This window comes from Nerophis lumbriciformis, linkage group LG30, assembly GCF_033978685.3.
Source record: "Nerophis lumbriciformis linkage group LG30, RoL_Nlum_v2.1, whole genome shotgun sequence".
Classification (NCBI taxonomy): domain Eukaryota; kingdom Metazoa; phylum Chordata; class Actinopteri; order Syngnathiformes; family Syngnathidae; genus Nerophis; species Nerophis lumbriciformis.
In genome coordinates, this window is record NC_084577.2 from 26217587 (window position 1) to 26240086 (window position 22500).

The 22500-nt window shown below is 36.5% G+C and overlaps 1 protein-coding gene across 1 annotated transcript in view; it reads right to left on the reverse strand.

Moving 5' to 3' along the window:
- Positions 1-2732: 2732 nt before the first annotated feature.
- Positions 2733-22500, reverse strand: part of LOC133572817 (HHIP-like protein 1) — a 69140-nt gene continuing 49372 nt past the window's right edge. The window contains exons 11-14 of the mRNA XM_061925844.2: positions 21342-21423; positions 18714-18796; positions 16184-16408; positions 2733-6141 (exon numbers count right to left, since the gene is read on the reverse strand). Coding sequence (XP_061781828.1) covers positions 5432-6141; positions 16184-16408; positions 18714-18796; positions 21342-21423 — 1100 coding nt within the window. The 3' untranslated portion in view covers positions 2733-5431. The remainder of the gene's footprint in view (positions 6142-16183; positions 16409-18713; positions 18797-21341; positions 21424-22500) is intronic.

Below are 22500 nucleotides of genomic sequence, written 5' to 3' on the forward strand. Positions count from 1 at the left end.
TACGGAGAAATAAAATAAACAAAAAAATGAATATCAAACATGAAAAAATAGAGCATAAATGCATAACAGACAAATAAAATAAACACAAAATAAATATCAAGCATAAAAAATATATAGCATAAATGCATAACGGACAAATAAAATAAACAAATGAAAATAGAAAACATGAAAAATAGACCATAAATGCAGAATGGAGAAATAAAATAAAAAACAAAATAAAATAGCAAACAGGAAAAAATTGAGCATAAATGCATAACAGAAAAATAAAATAAAGAAAAAAATTTCAAACCACGAAAGAATAGAGCATTAATGCATAACAGAGAAAAAAAAATTAATACAAATAAATATCAAACAAAATATCAAATAAATAAACATAGCAAACATAAAAAAAGACCATAAATGCATAACGGAGGAAAAAATAAACGGAGATAGTAAACATTAAAAAATATACTATAAATGCATAACGGATAAATAAAATAAACAAATAAAAATAGCAAACATAAATAAATAAAGCATAAATGCATTACAGAGAAATAAAATAAACAATTAAAAATAGAAAACATAAAAAAATAGAGCATAAATGCATAACGGACAAATAAAATAAACAAATGAAAATAGCAAACATAAAAAACAGACCATAAATGCAGAATGGAGAAATAAAATACAAAACAATTAAATAGCAAACAGGAAAAAATAGAGCATAAATGCATAACAGAGAAATAAAATAAACCAAAAAAAAAAAATCAAACATGCAAAAATAGAGCATGAATGCATAACAGAGAAATAAAATAGATAAAAATAGCAAACATTAAAAAAAGACAATAAATGCATAATGGGGGAAAAAATAAACAGAAATAGTAAACATTAAAAAATAGACTATAAAAGCATAACGGAGAAATAAAATAAACAAGTAAAAATAGCAAACATAAATAAATAAAGCATGAATGCATTACAGAGAAATTAAATAAACAATTAAAAATAGCAAACTTAAAAAATAGAGCATAAATGCACGACAGACAAATAAAATAAACAAATGAAAATAGCAAACATAAAAAGTAGACCAAAAATGCAGAATGGAGAAAAAAAAAATTAAAATAAAAAAATAGCAAACAGGAAAAAAAGAATAGAGCATAATGCATAACAGAGGAATGAAATAAACAACAAATAAATATCAAACTTGAAAAAATAGAGCATAAATGCATAACAGACAAATAAAATTGCAAACATAAAAAACCCAGACCATAAATGCAAAATGGAGAATTAAAATAAACCAAAAATATAGCATATTTGCATAACAAAGAAACAAAATAAACAAAAAATAAATATTAAACATGAAAAAAATAGAGCATAAAGGCATAACGGAGAAATAGCATAAACAAATATGAATAGCAAACATAAAAAATACACCAAATATACATAACGGAGATATAAAATAAAACAACAAAATAGCAAACATGAGATAATTGAGCATAAATGCATAACAGAGGAATAAAATAAACAAATAAAAATATCAAACATGACAAAATAGAACATAAATGCATAACGGAGAAGTAAAATAAAGGGAAAAATAGCAAACACGAAAAAATAGAGCATAAATGCATAACAGAGAGATAAAATAAATAAAAATATCAAACATGAAAAAATAGACAATATATGCATAACGGTGAAATCAAATAAACCAAAAAAAATAGCAAACATGAAAAACTAGAGCTTAAGTGCATAACAGAAAAATAAATAACCAAAAACAAAATAAACATAAAAAAATAAAGCATAACCGCATAACTGTAAAATAAAAATAAATCTCACCTAAAAAGCCAACATTAAAAAAAAAAATAGAGCATATATGCATAACGGAAATAAAATAAACAGAAAATATAGTAAACATGAAAAAATAGAGCATAAATGCATAACGGATATTATTTTTTCTATTTAGACTATATAGACACTATTTTGAAACAATGTTATTAAAAATATTGTTTGTGTAATATACTTGAAGGCTCCACGCCGCTGCTGTTCTTTTTAGAAATGTTACTTTCCAAATGCATTTTGACTATTGTTGTTTTTATCACCATATTTCTAAGCGCCGTATTGTTTGATATGCTTCTGTGCAAAAAAAATAAAAAATGTTGAACGTGGAAGACAGCCCCATGAATGAAACAGCAAATTTAGTAAATATCTTTATTAATAGTCAGAGTGGAAATTACATTCAAAGTACATAATGTCCAGCATTTTGCTTTTTCTTGCATTGTGTTCATCACATTCAATTCAGTACAATAAAAAACGTTGTGACAAACATTTCAGAAGATAGCCCCGCTGAAATGTGACAGTATAAAAATAGAAAATATCCTCTCTGTTATCACTCAACTGCATGTAAACTAACACCGGTAAATTCATAAAGATAATGGGCAGATATTCCTTTAGATACCGTATTTTTCCGACTATAAGGCACACTTAAAATCCTTTAATGTTCTCAAAAATCGACAGTGCGCCTACTATTGGTTGTGCTTACCGACCTTGAAGCAATTTTAGTTGTTTTTTTTATACATGGTGTAATGACAAGTGTGTTAGTAGATGGCAGTCACACATAAGAGATACGTGTAGACTGCCATATGATGGCAGTAAACAACACCAAAACTTTAAACGTTCCATTGAGAATATAGAACATTACACACGGCGCTCAAAAATATGTCAAAATGCGGCTATGAAACCGCACAGCTTGATGGATTGTCGGCGCATTAAACATACCAGTATTATTATGGTGTGTGTATAAGGACCGCAAAATGGCACCTATTAGCAGACATATCACCTGGCGTTTAGTTTCGCAATATTATGCCAAACCAACTTTTCCTACTGTCAGAATAATTGTATCTACGTTATCACAAAACCTTGTGTTACATTGAGTTCAACTCGCCCTTCGAGAGGACAAAAGCTGTCTTTGATCTGTGGAGAATGCATATATGTTTAAGAGTTATTTCTGTACTCATAGTCATGTTTAAAACAGATAGTGTTTTTTCCATTTGTACCCTTTCTATTTTTTATCTTATGACCGCAAGTAAACTATGTGTGTTACCTTGAAGGCCTGCACTGTAGGAGATGGAATACTCACTTTTGTCTTAACTGTAGTAGAACAATGAGGCTGTGTTCCTTTCCAGAGAGGCGGGGGCTTTCTTCAAGCTGCAAGAAGTTGGCTCTTCCGTTTGAGTGTTAGAACAACTTAGGAAGCCGGTATGAATGTATTGGTCTAGGTGGTTCTCCTGAAATTTCAGTAAAACTTGATAATATTCCTATTCTGTCTTGGTGATCCTTCTTACTCAGCATATATGTCGTCTAAAGAACTTGGGATTGACCAGTAACTTAGATTCCCTGGGAGGAAGAGCTGGTCGACGCAACAGATCCTACCAAGCAGAAGGCTTGTAAAACTCCACTGTGTGGGATGGGAAGCAACATGAAGGTGTTCTGTTTCTTTGATGTACTGTAATCCACAGAAAGATTTTGTCTTGACCCGAGAGCTACAAAGCGGAGAGGAAGCAGGGTCTGACTCCCCTCCAGGGACCTTTTCTTTGAACTGTTTTTAATCAAAGGCGATGGCTGTTTACGACCGCCCTCCCTTAGAGACAGCTGTTGCCATGTAATCAGGGAAAGTCCAAATAAAAGAGGAGGCGTACAATCTTTCGTCAGAACGTGGAACACTGTGCAAGGGTACAGGTGTACGCATTTCTCCTCATTGAGCCAATTTTTTATTCTGTCCCTGTTTAATTCCTTGCTTCTTGTCTTGTTTAATAGATGTCATCAGTGTTTGAACCTGACACCTACCTTCTGGTACCTGCTGATGTGTATTTGGGATCCGCATAAGTCCTGAAAATGTGCGCGGGTCCGCCTTTGTAGTCTGTGCCGACACCGTAGTCGATAAGCTTCTTCTTTTTCTCTGTCTTTTTGTTATGGGACATTCATCCTCCACTGTTGCCATTTTTTAACATAAAGTAGCATAAAGTTCTTACTTATATCTGTCAGTAGACTCGGTATGGAAGCGCTAAAACATACCGGTGTAGTGAGTTTACATTATTCACCCAAGGAACTTTAGTTATTAGAGAGTTCCGGTCGGACGTTTTTTCACGGGACATATTTCCGGTGTTGTTGTTTCCGGATGCTGCTCCGTTATTGATTGAAGTAAAGTCTGAATGTCATTAAAACAGTTAGCGCCATCTTTTGACACTTCTTTCACTCCCGTCCTTGCACGCTACACCGCTACAACAAAGATGACGGGGAGAAGACGCTGTCGAAATAACACCGCCCACAAAAGTGATTGTCAGAAAGCGACTTGTAAAACATCATCTATGCAACATTTTGACCAAAGAACCACCATCACATGGTATGTAGACCACAAAGAAGTCTTTTACATTTAGAAAAAAAATCCTAATACAACCCCTTTAATGCGCCTTATAATCCGGTCCATGTCTTGGGCATGACGTTAAAGTGCATCCGGCAGTGGAGGCTCCTCTATGGGGTCTTGGGGCACTAGGAGGTTAACCCCTTTACTACTGTTACCCCAGGTGGCCCTTGGCAAAGGCCTGGTACCTGACTGCCCCCTAGCCAGAAATACGGTGAATACCTCAACGGCGGAGCAGGCGGAAGAGGGTAGCTTTAAGAACTACCACAACGGCTATGATGGCGGAAGAAGGCTGCAGCAGAAAAGGGTCCCCAGTCGTCTTGGACTCCATGCCACTGGACCCTGACCCGGTTCTGTCAAGGATCGTGTGGTGACTGCCTGTGCACCAGTCTCCCCACGTAAAACAAAGTCACGCACAGGCATCCTCCATAAAGGGATACACCCCTACCAGGAGGATCGTCATACTCGTTCGAGTGACCGCCGATAATAATAATAATCCGGTGCACCTATTGTATGAAAAAAGACCTGCTCATCGGCAGTGTGCCTTATAATCCGGTGCGCCCTATGGTCCGAAAAATACGGTACGTTTTGTACTGACCTGAATATAGGAACTTTTTCCCGTGATTTTATCCCGTATTCGGAATATTAATAATCTTTTGTAGTTCCTATGATGACGGTTAAACATGAACGCGGTATCTCTACAATTAACAACAGATCAACACAAATGCGGTTGCGTCATCTTTGAGGATTTAGGCGGACGTGAGCTTAAAATTTGTAAAAACCGAACATTGATCTGGAGATTACCAAACAAGAGTAGGCCTGGATTACTTTTTGCCTCATCCCTCACTTAAAGCATGAGTGAAAAATGCATTTAGTTTTCTTGATTGATCTGCTGACCGATGCTACCTGGTGGTTGTTTGAGCACACTGCAGCTAGTCCTGGATAAAATAACCAACCCTCCACTCCTTCATGCATCCGTCACACTCAGGATTCTCAAAGGTATGGGGCAAAAACTCATCCAGACCTACGTTCCAAGGTCCTCCCCTACCCACAGATCACTCCCACGTCCTCCGAGTGGGAGCAGTTGTGCTTCCCGACTCTGGACCTCTTGCAGTCCAGCAGGGACCTTTCCTCGCCCTCGCACTCCACGTCGTCCAAGAAGATCCGGACGGCGACGTCCGCCGAACCCAGAACGGCCCTCTTCATCACCGCCAGCGCCGTGGTGAAGCCCAGCTGCCGACACACCACGCTACCGGCCCTGGTGGTGAAGAGGTCGTCGCAGACGGTCCCCCACTCCCCACGGATGAAGATCTCGACTCTTCCTCGGTCGGATAGACCGTCTGTGCTGACTAGTCGGACCGAGCCGACACGGATCCTTCGGCCTCCTGTTCTTACTCCCTTGTGACCGTACCCTCGTCCTCCTACCCTGGGCCGTTTATTCACTTGGTTACCCTCACCTTCCTCCGCGTTGTCCGTCTTATCTCCCAACACCACCTTTGCCTGAGTGGGGTTGGTTGGAGGTCTATAGGATGTGGGCTTGGGGATCCAATACGGCGGCCGTGGAGTCGTCGACCTCCTTTGAGGCTCAGGACTACGGGCATTGGTCAAACGTGTGTACGTTTTCTTTGTGGACAGAAGAGGAGGGGCCTGCGGGAAGGTTAGAGTCCGGGAGGAGGTAGTCGGGTGGGGTCTCACATGTTTCCTCGATGAACTTGCGGTTTGAATGCCGGAGAAGGCTGCAGTGTCGACGGAACCTGAGGACGAGACAGAATCACCCTCTTAACTTCAAGACCATGTCCTTTTTTTGGAATTCAGACATCATTTGTCAAATCATTTTAGTGCTGATCCCCGCAAATAATGTGTGGCCTCACATTTAGCCAATCAGCGCCATTTTCGCCGATGCAATCAGTCTCTGAGCAGCGGCACGTCAACTGTCGAATCAAAACTTGTTTCTTTCTATTGTTGTTCTTGTTATTCTTCTTATTGACCAAACGCCACAGTTGTAGCTCAGACCCTACTTCCTGTTCCCGTCTACGGCGCTAAGCCTTCTGGGTAATGTAGTATATAAATGGTGTGTTCCATTTGTCCTAGGAAGTCGGAATTTCCGAGTTCCTCGTCCGAAGTCGAGTGAACGCACCCCTATGTCGGATTTCCTACTCGGGAAGTCGGAGCATTGTCATCACCCCTAAGTTGGCTTCAAAGATGGTTGCTCTGAATGTAAACAATACCATTAGGTTCTATATTGTCGGTTGTTAGCACTTGTGGTTAGTTTTTGTCGCTCTAAATCAGCCATATACGATGTACTGTTGGGCGTTTATACGTAGTACTGTAACAGTCGAGTAATCTATACGTTTTACGTTGCTAGCAATTGCATCCGTGTCGCCTCTTCGGCGACCATTTTTGAAGGTTTCGAAAAGAGTCCATACTTCAAAAAGAGTGGCGGCACATCAACTGTCGAATCAAAACACGTTTCTTGTTGTTCTTGTTATTCTTCTTATTGACCAAACGCCACAGTTGTCGTCCTCCCGCATAGCTCAGACCTTACTTCCAAGCCTTCTGGGTTATGTAGTTTATACATAGTATGTTCCATTTGTCCCAGGAAGTCGAAATTTCCGAGTTCCTATTCCGAAGTCGAGTGAACGCACCACTACGTCGGATTTCCTACTCGGGAAGTCGGGGCATTGTCATCACCCCTAAGTTGGCTTCAAAGACTGCTTCTCCGAATACTCCAATACTTTTATATTGTCTGTTGTTAGCACTTGTGGTTAGTTTTTGTCGCGCTAAATCAGCCACATACGATGTACTGTTGGGCGTTTATATGTTGTACTGTAACAGTCGAGTAATCTATACGTTTTACGTTGCTAGCAATTGCGTCTGTGTCGCCTCTTCGGCCACCATTTTTGAAGGTTTCGTAAAGAGTGCATACTTCATAAAGAGTGGCGGCACGTCAACTGTCGAATCAAAACGCGTTTCTTGTTGTTCTTGTTATTCTTCTCATTGACCAAACGCCACAGTTGTCATCCTCCTGCGTAGCTCAGACCCTACTTCTAAGCCTTCTGGGTAATGTAGTATATACATAGTATGTTCCATTTGTCCCAGGAAGTCGGAATTTCCGAGTTCCTAGTCCGAAGTCGAGTGAACGCACCCCTAAGTCGGATTTCCTACTCGGTAAGTTGGAGCATTGTAATCACCCCTAAGTTGGCTTCAAAGATGGTTGCTCTGAATGTAAACAATACCGTAAGATTCTACATTGTCTGTTGTTAGCACTCGTGGTTAGTCTTTGTCGTGCTACATCAGCCATATACGATGTACTGTTGGGCGTTTATATGTAGTACTGTAACAGTCGCGTAATCTATACGTTTTACGTTGCTAGCAATTGCGTCTGTGTCGCCTCTTCGGCCACCATTTTTGAAGGTTTCGAAAAGAGTCCATACTTGATAAAGAGTGGCGGCACATCAACTATCGAATCAAAATTAGTTTCTTGTTGTTCTTGTTATTCTTCTTATTGATCAAACGCCACAGTTGTCGTCCTCCCGCGTAGCTCAGACCCTACTTCCAAGCCTTCTGGGTAATGTAGTATATACATAGTATGTTCCATTTGTCCCAGGAAGTCGGAATTTCCGAGTTCCTAGTCCGAAGTCGAGTGAACGCACCCCTACGTCGGATTTCCTACTCGGTAAGTTGGAGCATTGTCATCACCCCTAAGTTGGCTTCAAAGATGGTTGCTCTGAATGTAAACAATACCGTAAGATTCTACATTGTCTGTTGTTAGCACTCGTGGTTAGTCTTTGTCGTGCTACATCAGCCATATACGATGTACTGTTGGGCGTTTATATGTAGTACTGTGACAGTTGAGTAATCTATACGTTTTACGTCGCTAGCAATTGCGTCTGTGTCACCTCTTCGTCCACCATTTTTGAAGGTTTCGAAAAGAGTCCATACTTCATAAAGAGTGGCGGCATGTCAACTGTCGAATCAAAACACGTTTCTTGTTGTTCTTGTTATTCTTCTCATTGACCAAACGTCACAGTTGTCGTCCTCCCGCGTAGCTCAGACCCTACTCCCAAGCCTTCTGGGTTATGTAGTTTATACATAGTATGTTCCATTTGTCCCAGGAAGTCGGAATTTCCGAGTTCCTATTCTGAAGTCGAGTGAACGCACCCCTACGTCGGATTTCCTACTCGGGAAGTCGGAGCATTGTCATCACCCCTAAGTTGGCTTCAAAGACGGCTGCTCCGAATACTCCAATACTTCTATATTGTCTGTTGTTAGCACTTGTGGTTAGTTTTTGTCGCGCTAAATCAGCCACATACGATGTACTGTTGGGCGTTTATATGTAGTACTGTGATAGTCGAGTAATCTATACGTTTTACGTTGCTAGCAATTGCATCCGTGTCGCCTCTTCGGCGACCATTTTTGAAGGTTTCGAAAAGAGTCCATACTTCAAAAAGTTTATATGTAGTACTGTAACAGTCGAGTAATCTATACGTTGCTAGCAATAGCGTCTGTATTGACTCTTCAGCCACCATTTTTGAAGGTTTAAAAAAAGAATCCATACTTCAAAAAGAGTGGCGGCACGTCAACTGTCGAATCAAAACTTGTTTCTTTCTATTGTTGTTCTTGTTATTCTTCTTATTGATCAAACGCCACAGTTGTCGTCCTCTCGCGTAGCTCAGACTCTACTTCCCGTTCCCGTCTACGGCGCCAAGCCTTCTGGGTAATGTAGTTTATACATAGGATGTTCCATTTGTCCCAGGAAGTCGGAATTTCCGAGTTCCTCGTCCGAAGTCGAGTGAACGCACCCCGATGTCGGATTTCCTACTCGGGAAGTCGGAGCATTGGCATCACCCAGATACTCCAATACTTCGATATTGTCTGTTGTTAGCACTTGTGGTTAGTTTTTGTCGCGCTACATCAGCCATATACGATGTACTGTGGGGCGTTTATGTGTAGTAACGTTACAGTAGAGTAAACTATACGTTTTACGTTGCTAACGATAGCGTCTTTGGCCACCATTTTTGAAGGTTTCAAAAAGAGTCCATACTTTCCCGTAAGTTGTTCAAATTCAGCCAAAACTAGCGCAAGACTAGCTTTGGTTCCGATCTTGTAACTGGAATGCTCACAACTCGGCTGTTGTGTCATTCCCAGCTCCGACTTCCTAGTTCAAATGTGTGTATTGGGGATGTGCCGATCAATCGGCTGATTTTCATGACAAAGTACAAGATCGGTATTGCCAACTTTGTATCGCTGTCAAGTATTAGGACGAGGCGAAAACATGTTACACAGAGAGCAAGCCGGGAGCAGGCGTAGCCAGCTTGAAACAACATAACAAAATAAGTGCTTAGTAAAGTTTAAGAAGTGCCGATGGAAGCATGTTACAGCAGAAAGTAGGCAAAATAATCTACACTTCTTAATATCTTTGTATCGCTGTCAAGTATTAGGACGAGGCGAAAACATGTTACACAGAGAGCAAGCCGGGAGCAGGCATAGCCAGCTCGAAACAACATAACAAAATAAGTGCTTAGTAAAGTTTAAGAAGTGCCGATGGAAGCATGTTACAGCAGAAAGTAGGCAAAATAATCTACACTTCTTAATATCTTTGTATCGCTGTCAAGTATTAAGACGAGGCGAAAACATGTTACACAGAGAGCAAGCCGGGAGCAGGCATAGCCAGCTTGAAACAACATAACAAAATAAGTGCTTAGTAAAGTTTAAGGAGTGCCGATGGAAGCATGTTACAGCAGAAAGTAGGCAAAATAATCTACACTTCTTAATATCTTTGTATCGCTGTCAAGTATTAGGACGAGGCGAAAACATGTTACACAGAGAGCAAGCCGGGAGCAGGCATAGCCAGCTTGAAACAACATAACAAAATAAGTGCTTAGTAAAGTTTAAGAAGTGCCGATGGAAGCATGTTACAGCAGAAAGTAGGCAAAATAATCTACACTTCTTAATATCTTTGTATCGCTGTCAAGTATTCGGACGAGGCGAAAACATGTTACACAGAGAGCAAGCCGGGAGCAGGCATAGCCAGCTTGAAACAACATAACAAAATAAGTGCTTAGTAAAGTTTAAGAAGTGCCGATGGAAGCATGTGACAGCAGAAAGTAGGCAAAATAATCTTCACTTCTTAATATCTTTGTATCGCTGTCAAGTATTAGGACGAGGCGAAAACATGTTACACAGAGAGCAAGCCGGGAGCAGGCATAGGCAGCTTGAAACAACATAACAAAATAAGTGCTTAGTAAAGTTTAAGAAGTGCCGATGGAAGCATGTTACAGCAGAAAGTAGGCAAAATAATCTACACTTCTTAATATCTTTGTATCGCTGTCAAGTATTAGGACGAGGCGAAAACATGTTACACAGAGAGCAAGCCGGGAGCAGGCATAGCCAGCTTGAAACAACATAACAAAATAAGTGCTTAGTAAAGTTTAAGAAGTGCCGATGGAAACATGTTACAGCAGAAAATAGGCAAAATAATCTACACTTCTTAATATCTTTGTATCGCTGTCAAGTATTAGGACGAGGCGAAAACATGTTACACAGAGAGCAAGCCGGGAGCAGGCATAGCCAGCTTGAAACAACATAACAAAATAAGTGCTTAGTAAAGTTTAAGAAGTGCCGATGGAAGCATGTTACAGCAGAAAGTAGGCAAAATAATCTACACTTCTTAATATCTTTGTATCGCTGTCAAGTATTAGGACGAGGCGAAAACATGTTACACAGAGAGCAAGCCGGGAGCAGGCATAGCCAGCTTGAAACAACATAACAAAATAAGTGCTTAGTAAAGTTTAAGAAGTGCCGATGGAAGCATGTTACAGCAGAAAGTAGGCAAAATAATCTACACTTCTTAATATCTTTGTATCGCTGTCAAGTACTAGGACGAGGCGAAAACATGTTACACAGAGAGCAAGCCGGGAGCAGGCATAGCCAGCTTGAAACAACACAACAAAATAAGTGCTTAGTAAAGTTTAAGATGTGCCGATGGAAGCATGTTACAGCAGAAAGTAGGCAAAATAATCTACACTTCTTAATATCTTAGTATCGCTGTCAAGTATTAGGACGAGGCGAAAACATGTTACACAGAGAGCAAGCCGGGAGCAGGCATAGCCAGCTTGAAACAACATAACAAAATAAGTGCTTAGTAAAGTTTAAGAAGTGCCGATGGAAGCATGTTACAGCAGAAAGTAGGCAAAATAATCTACACTTCTTAATATCTTTGTATCGCTGTCAAGTACTAGGACGAGGCGAAAACATGTTACACAGAGAGCAAGCCGGGAGCAGGCATAGCCAGCTTGAAACAACACAACAAAATAAGTGCTTAGTAAAGTTTAAGATGTGCCGATGGAAGCATGTTACAGCAGAAAGTAGGCAAAATAATCTACACTTCTTAATATCTTAGTATCGCTGTCAAGTATTAGGACGAGGCGAAAACATGTTACACAGAGAGCAAGCCGGGAGCAGGCATAGCCAGCTTGAAACAACATAACAAAATAAGTGCTTAGTAAAGTTTAAGAAGTGCCGATGGAAGCATGTTACAGCAGAAAGTAGGCAAAATAATCTACACTTCTTAATATCTTTGTATCGCTGTCAAGTATTAGGACGAGGCGAAAACATGTTACACAGAGAGCAAGCCGGGAGCAGGCATAGCCAGCTTGAAACCACATAACAAAATAAGTGCTTAGTAAAGTTTAAGAAGTGCCGATGGAAGCATGAAAGAAAGTAGGCAAGTAGGAAATTAAAAAGTACATTAATACGAGTGAGAGAGAGAATAATATAACATGTTGCAGCCAGAAGTACACGACATGTAAAGAGGGCGGATTGATCCATAAATTGGTGGTGTCGACACCTTGGGTAATATCAGAATATGGTCAATACCTGAGTGATTCGGTCGATATATATTTGTTTGTTTTTGTTAATGTTTGAAAATTCAGGGAATAATTTTGATAAATGTAGTTATTGTGTACTAAAGACTTTGCTTTGTGCAAACAAGTGTACGTATTAAAAGACAATTAGGAACTAATTTAAATAGTGTGCTGATATTTTAAAAGTATCAATACAACACACCACAATAAAGCCCCTTGAATCCGAAATAAATGAAACATTTACAGTTAGTAAATCGGTATCAGCCGATCTCAGTCATGGATGCTCTGTATCGTAAAACCCTGATCCGAACAACCCGAGTATGTACACATTTATCGAACATTTCGTTATCCAGAGTGCGACGATTAGGAACATATTTTCACTTGCAGGTGTCACAAACAGGAACTAAAATAGTCCAAAACAAACAGAAAAATAACAAAAAGATGATCCAGACCACGGATCATGACAGGTGGGAATTGATTAAATCAAGCTCCGGATGCAGTGAATTGAATGAAGCGGATACGTTTGTTACTGGATACTTTTTAATACTGCCTGGGAGACTTTAAGACTATAATTATTTGATGTGTGGTTATATTGACAAATGTGCTGTTTTACACTGCAATATTGTTCAATTAAAGACTTTTTTTTTAAAAACTATAATTACAGTTAATTATTACGAGTGTGCCTTATAATTAATTATTCAATAATATATATTAATAAACAACTAAAACATCAATACGGTGTTTGTTATTTTAAAAATGTTGTTGCAATCCTGTGCTTTGGGGGGTAACAAGGAACTCCTCCAACCTCTGAGGACAAAGCTCCGCCGCTCCCAGTCTGTGGAACGCTCTCCCTGACCACCTGAGGGCACCACAGACTAGCTTAAAACCCCTTCTTTTTAAAAAAAAGCCTTTTTTTTTTTTTTAGATATATGCATACTAGTTTTAGCTATTTGGCTGTTCTAGTTTTTATTTTTATTTATTTTTTATTATCTTTTTATTTAAAAAATGTTTAATTCACTGTAGCACTTTGAGGTTGTTTACTCAAGGTAAAGTGATTTTTACAAATAAAATCTACTATTATTATTATTATTAACTTGATTCAAAGTTAGTGGAAAAAAATAAATTGCAACTGAATGGGAAAAACTTTCTAAAAAAAAGCTGCCACGAAGCCTGCAAAAGCTCTAAAATATGTAAACACAAACAGACCAATGTCCAAACTGAGGCTGGTCAAACTTAATTTATTAGATTCTTTCCAAATAAATAATGTAGCCGACTTCAATTCAAATAGTGCAAAACAATAGGAAGGCTAGAATGTTCCCAGCATGCTTCAGTCTCTTGTACCAGCAGAAGAAGAGCACACTATTCAATTATACACATGGCAATTACACGATCACACACCTCAAAAAACAATCAAAATTGCATGGAATCAATAAATTATTTAGCAGAATAACATTTGTTTGATTGGTTTGTTGAGTTTTTTTTTTTTTTTTTTTTAAGTGATTCGTTAAGAATTTATGATTTTTTTTTTTTTCAATGACTGCACAAAACAAAGTCGTTCAATTATGAAAACACATCAAAACATCAGTTGATTAAAATACTTTAGAAGAAATATATCACATGCTGTGCAATATAAACTTGAAGACATATCAAAAAAGGATGACTATTGTGAGTAAATTGACCCTAAAACATATCAAATCACAACAACAAAAACAAAGTGCAATATGAAATGAGTAAATAATCGCAACTTAGCTTCAAATGTCTAATTGATTCGTATGTTGTACTTTTAAAATCCACATTCTTAAAAGATGCTTAAAAGATTATTCCAAGCAAGGGCCATTCCAACAAATCGGTGCCATTTCACAACGCTACCAATGTTCGTACATTTGTGTGTGTTCGTGTGGTATTAAATGGTACTTGTTTTCTTCCACTAATTTGTGGGGGAAAATATGCAAATTTATTTTGCACTAAAAACAAATAAAAACAAAAATCTTCCAATTTGTGATGCAAATATGTGTAATTTGTTATTTCGCCCTAAAAACTAAAACATATATAGTATATATATATATATATATATATTTATATATATATATATATATATATATTTTTATTTTTTTTTCCTTCACTAATTTTCTGGAAAAAAATATGCAAATTTGTTTAATTTGTTATTTTGGACTAAAAATAAATCAACCAATATATATATATATATATATATATATATATATATATATATATATATATATATATATTGCCCACCACCACCAATTTGTGGGGGGAAAGATATGTAAATGTATATTATTTTGCACTAAAAATAAACAAAATTACATTTAAATTTAAAAAAAAAATAAAAAAATAAAAAATTATATATATATATATATATATATATATATATATATATATATATATATATATTTATTTATTTATTTTTTAAATTTATTTTATATATATATATATATATATATATATATATATATATATGTGTGTGTGTATGTGTGAATATATATATATATATATATATATATATATATATATATATATATATATATATATATATATATATATATATATATATATATATATATATATATATATATATATATATATATATATATAAACAAGCAAAAAAAGAAAATGTAGGGGAAAAGATATGCAAATATGTGTAATTTGTTATTTTGCCCTAAGAACTAAAAAAATTAAATAATATTAACTTGTTTTTTTCCTCCACCAATTTGTGGGGCAAAAGATATGCAACTTGATGTTAAATTTGTTAATTTGCACTAAAATAAATTATATATATGTATATATATATATATATATATGTATATATATATATATATATATATATATATATATATATATATATATATATACATATATATATATATATACATATATACATATACATATACATATACATATATATACATATATATATATATATAACAAATGTAACATACATTTGCATTTATTTTTCCCCACAAATTGGTGGAAGAAAAAAAACAGGTCAATATACATACATATATATATATATATATATATATATATATATATATATATATATATATATATATATATATATATATATATGTATATATATATATATATATATATATATAAATATATATATATATATATATATATGGAAGAAAAAAACGTATATATATATATATATATATATATATATATATATATATATATATTTATATATATATATATATATTTATATATATATATATATATATATATATATATATATATATATATATATATATATATATATATATATATATATATATATGTATGTATATTGACCTGTTTTTTTCTTCCACCAATTTGTGGGGAAGAATATATGCAAATGTATGTTACATTTGTTATTTTGCACTAAAAAATAAAAATAAAAAAAATAAAAATAAATAAAAATAAATAAAAATAAAAATAAAAATATATATATACATATATATATATATATTTTATATACATATATATACAGTATATATATATATATATATATATATATATATATATATATATATATATATATATATATATATAAATCAATATCCCCCCCTACCAATTTGTTTTGGGCTCACATGGTCCGCAGGAAGTTGCATCATTCAGATCCTGTGCAGGCCCAAAAAGCAAATGGCACCGATTCAGAGGAATGACCTTTAACCTTCCAGTTATTTGTCAACCAGACAAATGGGAGGAACTGAGTGCTGGAGTTGAACAACCATCACATCTTCTCAGGAAAGTCCACTGAAAAGATGCTGTCACTCCAAAGCAAGCCATGATGTAACCATGTGAAGTAGTGACGTGTTAATGTAGAGTAAAGTTAGAGCGGCACAGAAGGAAGGTGTGGCACAGGTGTGCACGCCTCCGCTCGTGGCTGGGATGTTAGTCCTAACAGCAGACTCGGGTGTACCAGTGAGCCTACCGGTGGGTGTGGCTTTGGCCAAAGTGGCTGCCGAGGTCGTCGTTTTTAGGGCCGCTGTCGGCGTCTTTTTGGCCGCTCTTCCCGTCGGCGCTTGCGGGGGCCAAGCTTTTCTGGTGGGAGTGGGTGTGGTGCTTCTTCTTGTCGGGGCTCTTCTGGTGGCGGGGGCTGTCCTCGCCGTTGTGGTCGGCACGGGTGTGGTGGTCGCTTTCTTGTCCATAACATATTCTGCCAAAGGCAAAAAAAAAAAAAAGAATCAGTCATGACATCCATCCATCCATCCATTTTCTACCGCTTGTCCCTTTTACAATCTGTGACCGTGTGCCAATCGGGACATTTGACCAGTAGAGGGCGATAACGCTACACCATCGGTTTAATTGTGTTGAGCCACATATATTGTGCGCAATGTTTGCTGTGGATGTTGTTTAATTTCTATATGCAAAAACACCTGTAGTTTATTGTGTGAATGTACTCACACTAAAACTCCAATTTAAATGATGTATTTACTCGAGTATGTTTGTGAAACTCAGTTCCTCGCATTTGTCTGGCTGACAAATAACGAGAAGGTTTAAAAGTCATGCTGCTAAATCGCTTTTTTCGGCCTGCACAGGGTCTGAATGATGCAACTTCCTGTGCACCATGTGAGCCCAAAACAAATTGGTGGGGGAATTCTATAATTTATTTATTTATTTATTTTATTTTTATTTTTTATTTTTTTTATTGACATCCAGCATCAGACATTCCTATCTATTACATCATATTCACATAAATCATATATCTATTGTCTGCCCTAAATGTCAAAATATTTTTATTTATATCCCATCCATACCACCCCCCCACCTCCCATTTTAGTGCAAAATAACAATTATTTACATTATTTTTTTTACTTTTTAGTACAAGATAACATATTTAACATAGATTTACATATCCTTTCCCCCACATATTGATGGGGTAAGGGGAATCAATAATTACCTTTTTTGTTTTGTTTTTAAATGCAAAATAACACATTTTACCTAAATTTGCCTATCTTTTGCTCCACAATCTGGTGATGGAAAAAAAAAAAAGTATGTTTAAAATAAAAAAATGTGCAAAAAAAATGCAAAATAACAAATTTAACATACATTTGCATATCCTTTGCCCCAAATATTGGCTTGTTGTTGTTGTTGTTGTTGGTACAAAATAACACATTTTACATTAATTTACATATCTTTCCCCCAACAACGCGGTGGTGATGGTGGTGGTGGGGGGAGGGGGGGGGGGGTGAATATACTGTATATATATTAGGATTTAGTGCAAAAGGCCAAATCAACCATGAATTAGCATATCTTTCCCCTCACAAATTGGTGAAGGAAAAAAAAAAGAATATACATGTATATATATACATATTTTTAGTTCTACAAATTACACATATTTGCATATCCTTTCCCCCACAAAATGGATTTATTATTTTTGTTTTAGTGCAAAATAAATGTGCATATGTTGCACCCATAAACTGGAGTAGGAAAAAACATTTACATTCTTTTTTTCTTTTTCTTTTTTTTTTTTGTGTGCAAAATAACAAATTTAATTTGCATATGTTTTCCCCCACAAATTTGTAGGGGAGGAGAGACTCAATAATAACCTTTTTTTTGTTTTGTTTTTAAGTGCAAAATAACACATTTAACATAAATGTGCATATCCTATTGGATTTTTTTTTTTTTTTTAGTTTGTAGTACAAGATAACACATTTAACATAACTTTACATATATTTCTCCCCACAAATTGGTGGAGGGGTGAATATATATTTTTTTTTAGGTTTTCGTGCAAAATAACAAATTAAACATAAATGTGCATATCCTATTGGATTTTTTTTTTTTTTTAGTTTGTAGTACAAGATAACACATTTAACATAAATTTACATATCTTTCCCCCCACAAATTGGTGAAGGAAAGGAAAAAAAAAACAATATATATATATATATATATATATATATATATATATATATATATATATATATATATATATATATATATATATCCATCCATCCATTTTCTGCCGCTTGTGTGTGTGTGTGTGTATATATATATATATATATACATATATATATATATATATATATATATATATATATATATATGATTTTTTCCCCACACATACATATATATATATATATATATATATATATATGGTATATATACATATATTATAGGGACTCAATAAAAACCTTTTTTTTGTTTTGTGCAAAATAACAAATTTAACATCAATTTGCATATATTTTGCTACCACAAATTGGTGGAGTAAAACAACAAGTCAATATATATATATATTTTTTAGTTTTTACTGCAAAATAACACATTTGACATACATTTGCAAATCTTTTTCCCCCACATATTGGATTTTTTTTTTTTAGTTTTTAGTACAAAATAACAAATTTAACACACATTTGCATATCTAAAGTTTGTCCAAGTCTAAGTTTTCCCGGAAATAGTTTTGCATGGACTTTAATTTGAAGTTAAGAGATGTCTTTAGAAAGACGATATGAGGGTTAGCTTACCTTCTTTTGGGCGGAAGTGGAGAAGTTTTCCCTTTACCTTCACCGGCGAAGGTTTGATGCCACATTTTCCTGGTGCAGCTCGCCTTTGGGAAACATGGAGAGGCGTGTGTTTGACAACTTATTGACCCCAATATAATGCAATGTTTAATAGAAAAAAATAAAAATATATTTTTTATTATTTTTTTGCCAAGACCCGTTTTTTTAAAAATATTTTTGAGACATTTTTAAATTGTGTTCTCGATATCAGCGAAATATTGGCCTGTAGTTTAAAAAAAGAAAAAAATTAAATAAATAAATAAGATATATATATATATATATATATATATATGTTTACATGTGTATATATATGTATATATGTGTATGTATATGTATATATTAGAGATGCGCGGTTTGCGGGCACAACCGCGGAGTCCGCGGATTATCCGCGGATCGGGCGGATGAAATTTAAAAAAATTAGATTTTATCCGCGGGTCGGGTCGGGTCGGGTCGGGCAGTTGAAATAAAAAAAAATTAGATTTTAAATAGATTCAGGCGGGTGGCAGTTAAACCAATTCGGAAATATATATACATAGTTAAATGTTGTTACCCACATACGAAAAACGAGCAGGCACCTGCAGCATATGCCACAACAGAAAAAAAAAAGAAAAAGAGATGGACACTTTTACGGAGCGGAGAAGGCCCCCGACGCCTCGCCGGGGTCCGGGACCGAGGCCCCTTCCCCCGAGAGGGCCCCACCGGGAGCCGTAGCTGAGGCGATCCGCGAGAAGGGCCCGACGCACGTCCAGGGTCACCACCGCGCCCACCGCACCAACACCCCGCCTCGTCCGCCTTCGCCGCGGCCGGCGTCACGCGCAGCAGGTAAGCAGCTTACCTGCCCGCCACCCCCGTGGCCGGGGGCTCGTAACAGGGGTCACTCCGCGCGCTCCGCCCGCGCAGCTTACCTGCCCGCCACCCCTGTTGCCGGGGGCGCGTAACAGGGGTCACTCCGCGCGCAGTGCGCTCACGAAAGGGGTGGGGCTCACCCTGGTTGATATAGAGAGCAGGACGGTGGCCATGGACGTCGGAACCCGCTAAGGAGTGTGTAACAACCCACCTGCCGAATCAACTAGCCCTGAAAATGGATGGCGCTGGAGCGTTGGGCCCATATACCCGACCGTCGCCGGCAGCGAGACGCGCTTGGAGGTGCGCTCAGCGCGGCTCCCATATGATTGCGCACTGGTGTGCGTCTGGGTCGTGACAGCGTGGCACGCGAATGTCTGTGCTGCATTGGATCAGTCTCCTTTCTTTAACAGGCAAAAGCTTTATAACCTCACTAATGCCTTGCATCGTCTATATTAGATATATAATAACGGGCGGATGGCGGGCGGGTGCGGTTCTGATCAAATGTTACATCGGGTGGATGGCGGATGGTTGACGACTTTCTGATGCGGTTGCGGATGAAATAATTGCCTATCCGCGCATCTCTAGTATATATGTATGTGTATATATACTGTATGTATGTGTATATGTATATGATGTATATAAAGTTAAAGTTAAAAAGTTAAAGTACCAATGATTGTCACACACACACACTAGGTGTGGCGAAATTATTCTCTGCACCTGACCCATCACCCTTGATCACCCCCTGGGAGGTGAGGGGAGCGGTGAGCAGCACGGGCGGCCGCGCCCGGGAATCATTTTTGGTGATTACATGTATATGTATGTATATATGTATATACAGTGTAAATATGTATGTATATATATATATATATATATGTATATTTATGTATATATGTGTGTATATATATATATATATATATATATATATATATATATATATATATATATATATATATATATATATATATTCACACATATACACACACATATATATATATATATATTTTAAATGTATTTTATATATATATATATATATATATATATATTTTTTTTTTTTTTTTTTTTTTTACATTTATTTTTAAATTTAAATTTACATTTTTTTATTTTTAGTAAAAAATAATATACATTTACATAAAGAAAATAATAATAATAACACACACACACACACACACACATATATGTACATATATATATATATATATATATATATATATATATATATATATATATATATATATATATATATATATATATATATATATATATATGTACATATGTGGATATGTGTGTGTGTGTGTGTGTGTGTGTGTTATTATTATTATTTTCTTTTTTTATGATTTAAGAAAAAAATCGATGCATGATTTTTTTTGGGAACAAATTAAGAATCGAGATTCATTTGAAAATCGATATTTTTCCTTTTTTTTTTTTTGGCACCCCTAATATTTATCATCAGATGTAGTGTCACGGGCAGCTCGTTGTGGCCCCAAGATGCGGAGACAGTGTGCAGGTAAAAATGTAGTGCAGCAGGGAAGTGCAAAAAAAAAAAAAACATAATGTAAAGCAATGGAAATAATCCATCCAAGAAGCGAGGCTGGCTTATAAACCAACTCTGATTAGTGATCCGAGGCAGGCGAGTCTCCTGATCACTAATCGGAGGCGGGTGCACGCTCCATCAGGAAGGATGTGTTCATGTGTTAAAATTGGCCCGAGTGATTCGACAATAAATAGTGTAAACATCACCGTGGTTACCTGGAGGGATCCACTATCTTATAGATGACTCCCGCTCTGGCGGTGGCACTCGCCGCACCCGTGGCAAGAAAGTACAATTCACCTTGGAGGACAGGACAGAGACGTGAGAAGATGAAGAGGAAAAATAAGGATTGACTTTTTCCTCTTATGTTGTTGGATAGTAAAACTCCTCTGGAATATTAACAGGAGTTAAGATGCTCATGCCAGTAAAAAATATATCATATTTTATTGCCCAATAGTATATTTACGATATCTATATTTCACTATAGTTACTACAGTCGCACATATTTGTTGATACAAAACAAAGTTGTGCTTTTAGTGTGTAGGCATCAAAATATGGTACCATTTGATTTTCTGTGAATCAGTACCAGGCCCGGCCCTAACCAATCTGGCGCCCTAGGCAAGATTTTAGGTGGCGCCCCCCCACATCGGCAGTGAAGTGTATATACTCACAAGAACCCGAATAGCTTTGTCTTTGACCTTTTTTTTTTTACTTACAACTATACCTAATATATAAAGGGGTGGAAAAGTGACTATTACCTGCAGGGCAAACATTAGCTAACCAGAAGGCAATAATGTAAACAAAAAACACCTGCTTAAAAGATCTAATACAAATGTCCCTGAGGAATGTAAGGTGGGAGTACTGTAATTACCTAACGTTACATTATTATTTTCCATAACAATTTAGCCCCCTCCACAATATTAACCCGACGTTAAAACAGAACCAGCTATTTATTGATTAGCAATTGCCGAATCATGTAACATTAGCTTAATGCTAAAAAGCCAAGTCTACCAACACATTCTGTAACAGACAAACAATTTCATGTAGGCTAACGTTACCTACCTGCTACCTCTGTCTTTACTCGTTTCTCCTCTTCTTTTCTCTTTTTTCTTCCCTGGGCACCTGACAGTTTTGGCCGTTTTGACATCTTGTGTTGATTTTTTGATGTGGTGACGTCCAAAAAGAGTCATGATACGGGAAGGGAGGGGGCGCACCGTGCGGGGGGAGGAGGGGGGGCGTAATGTTGTAACAAATAATATTTCTATTAAATAGGCTTTACTTTGCATTTTTATTAACGTGAGATTATTTTTTGTATTTAGAAATAATAGTAACAACTTTTTTTTTCTTTTTTTTTTTCTCCAACATTTTTGGCACTGG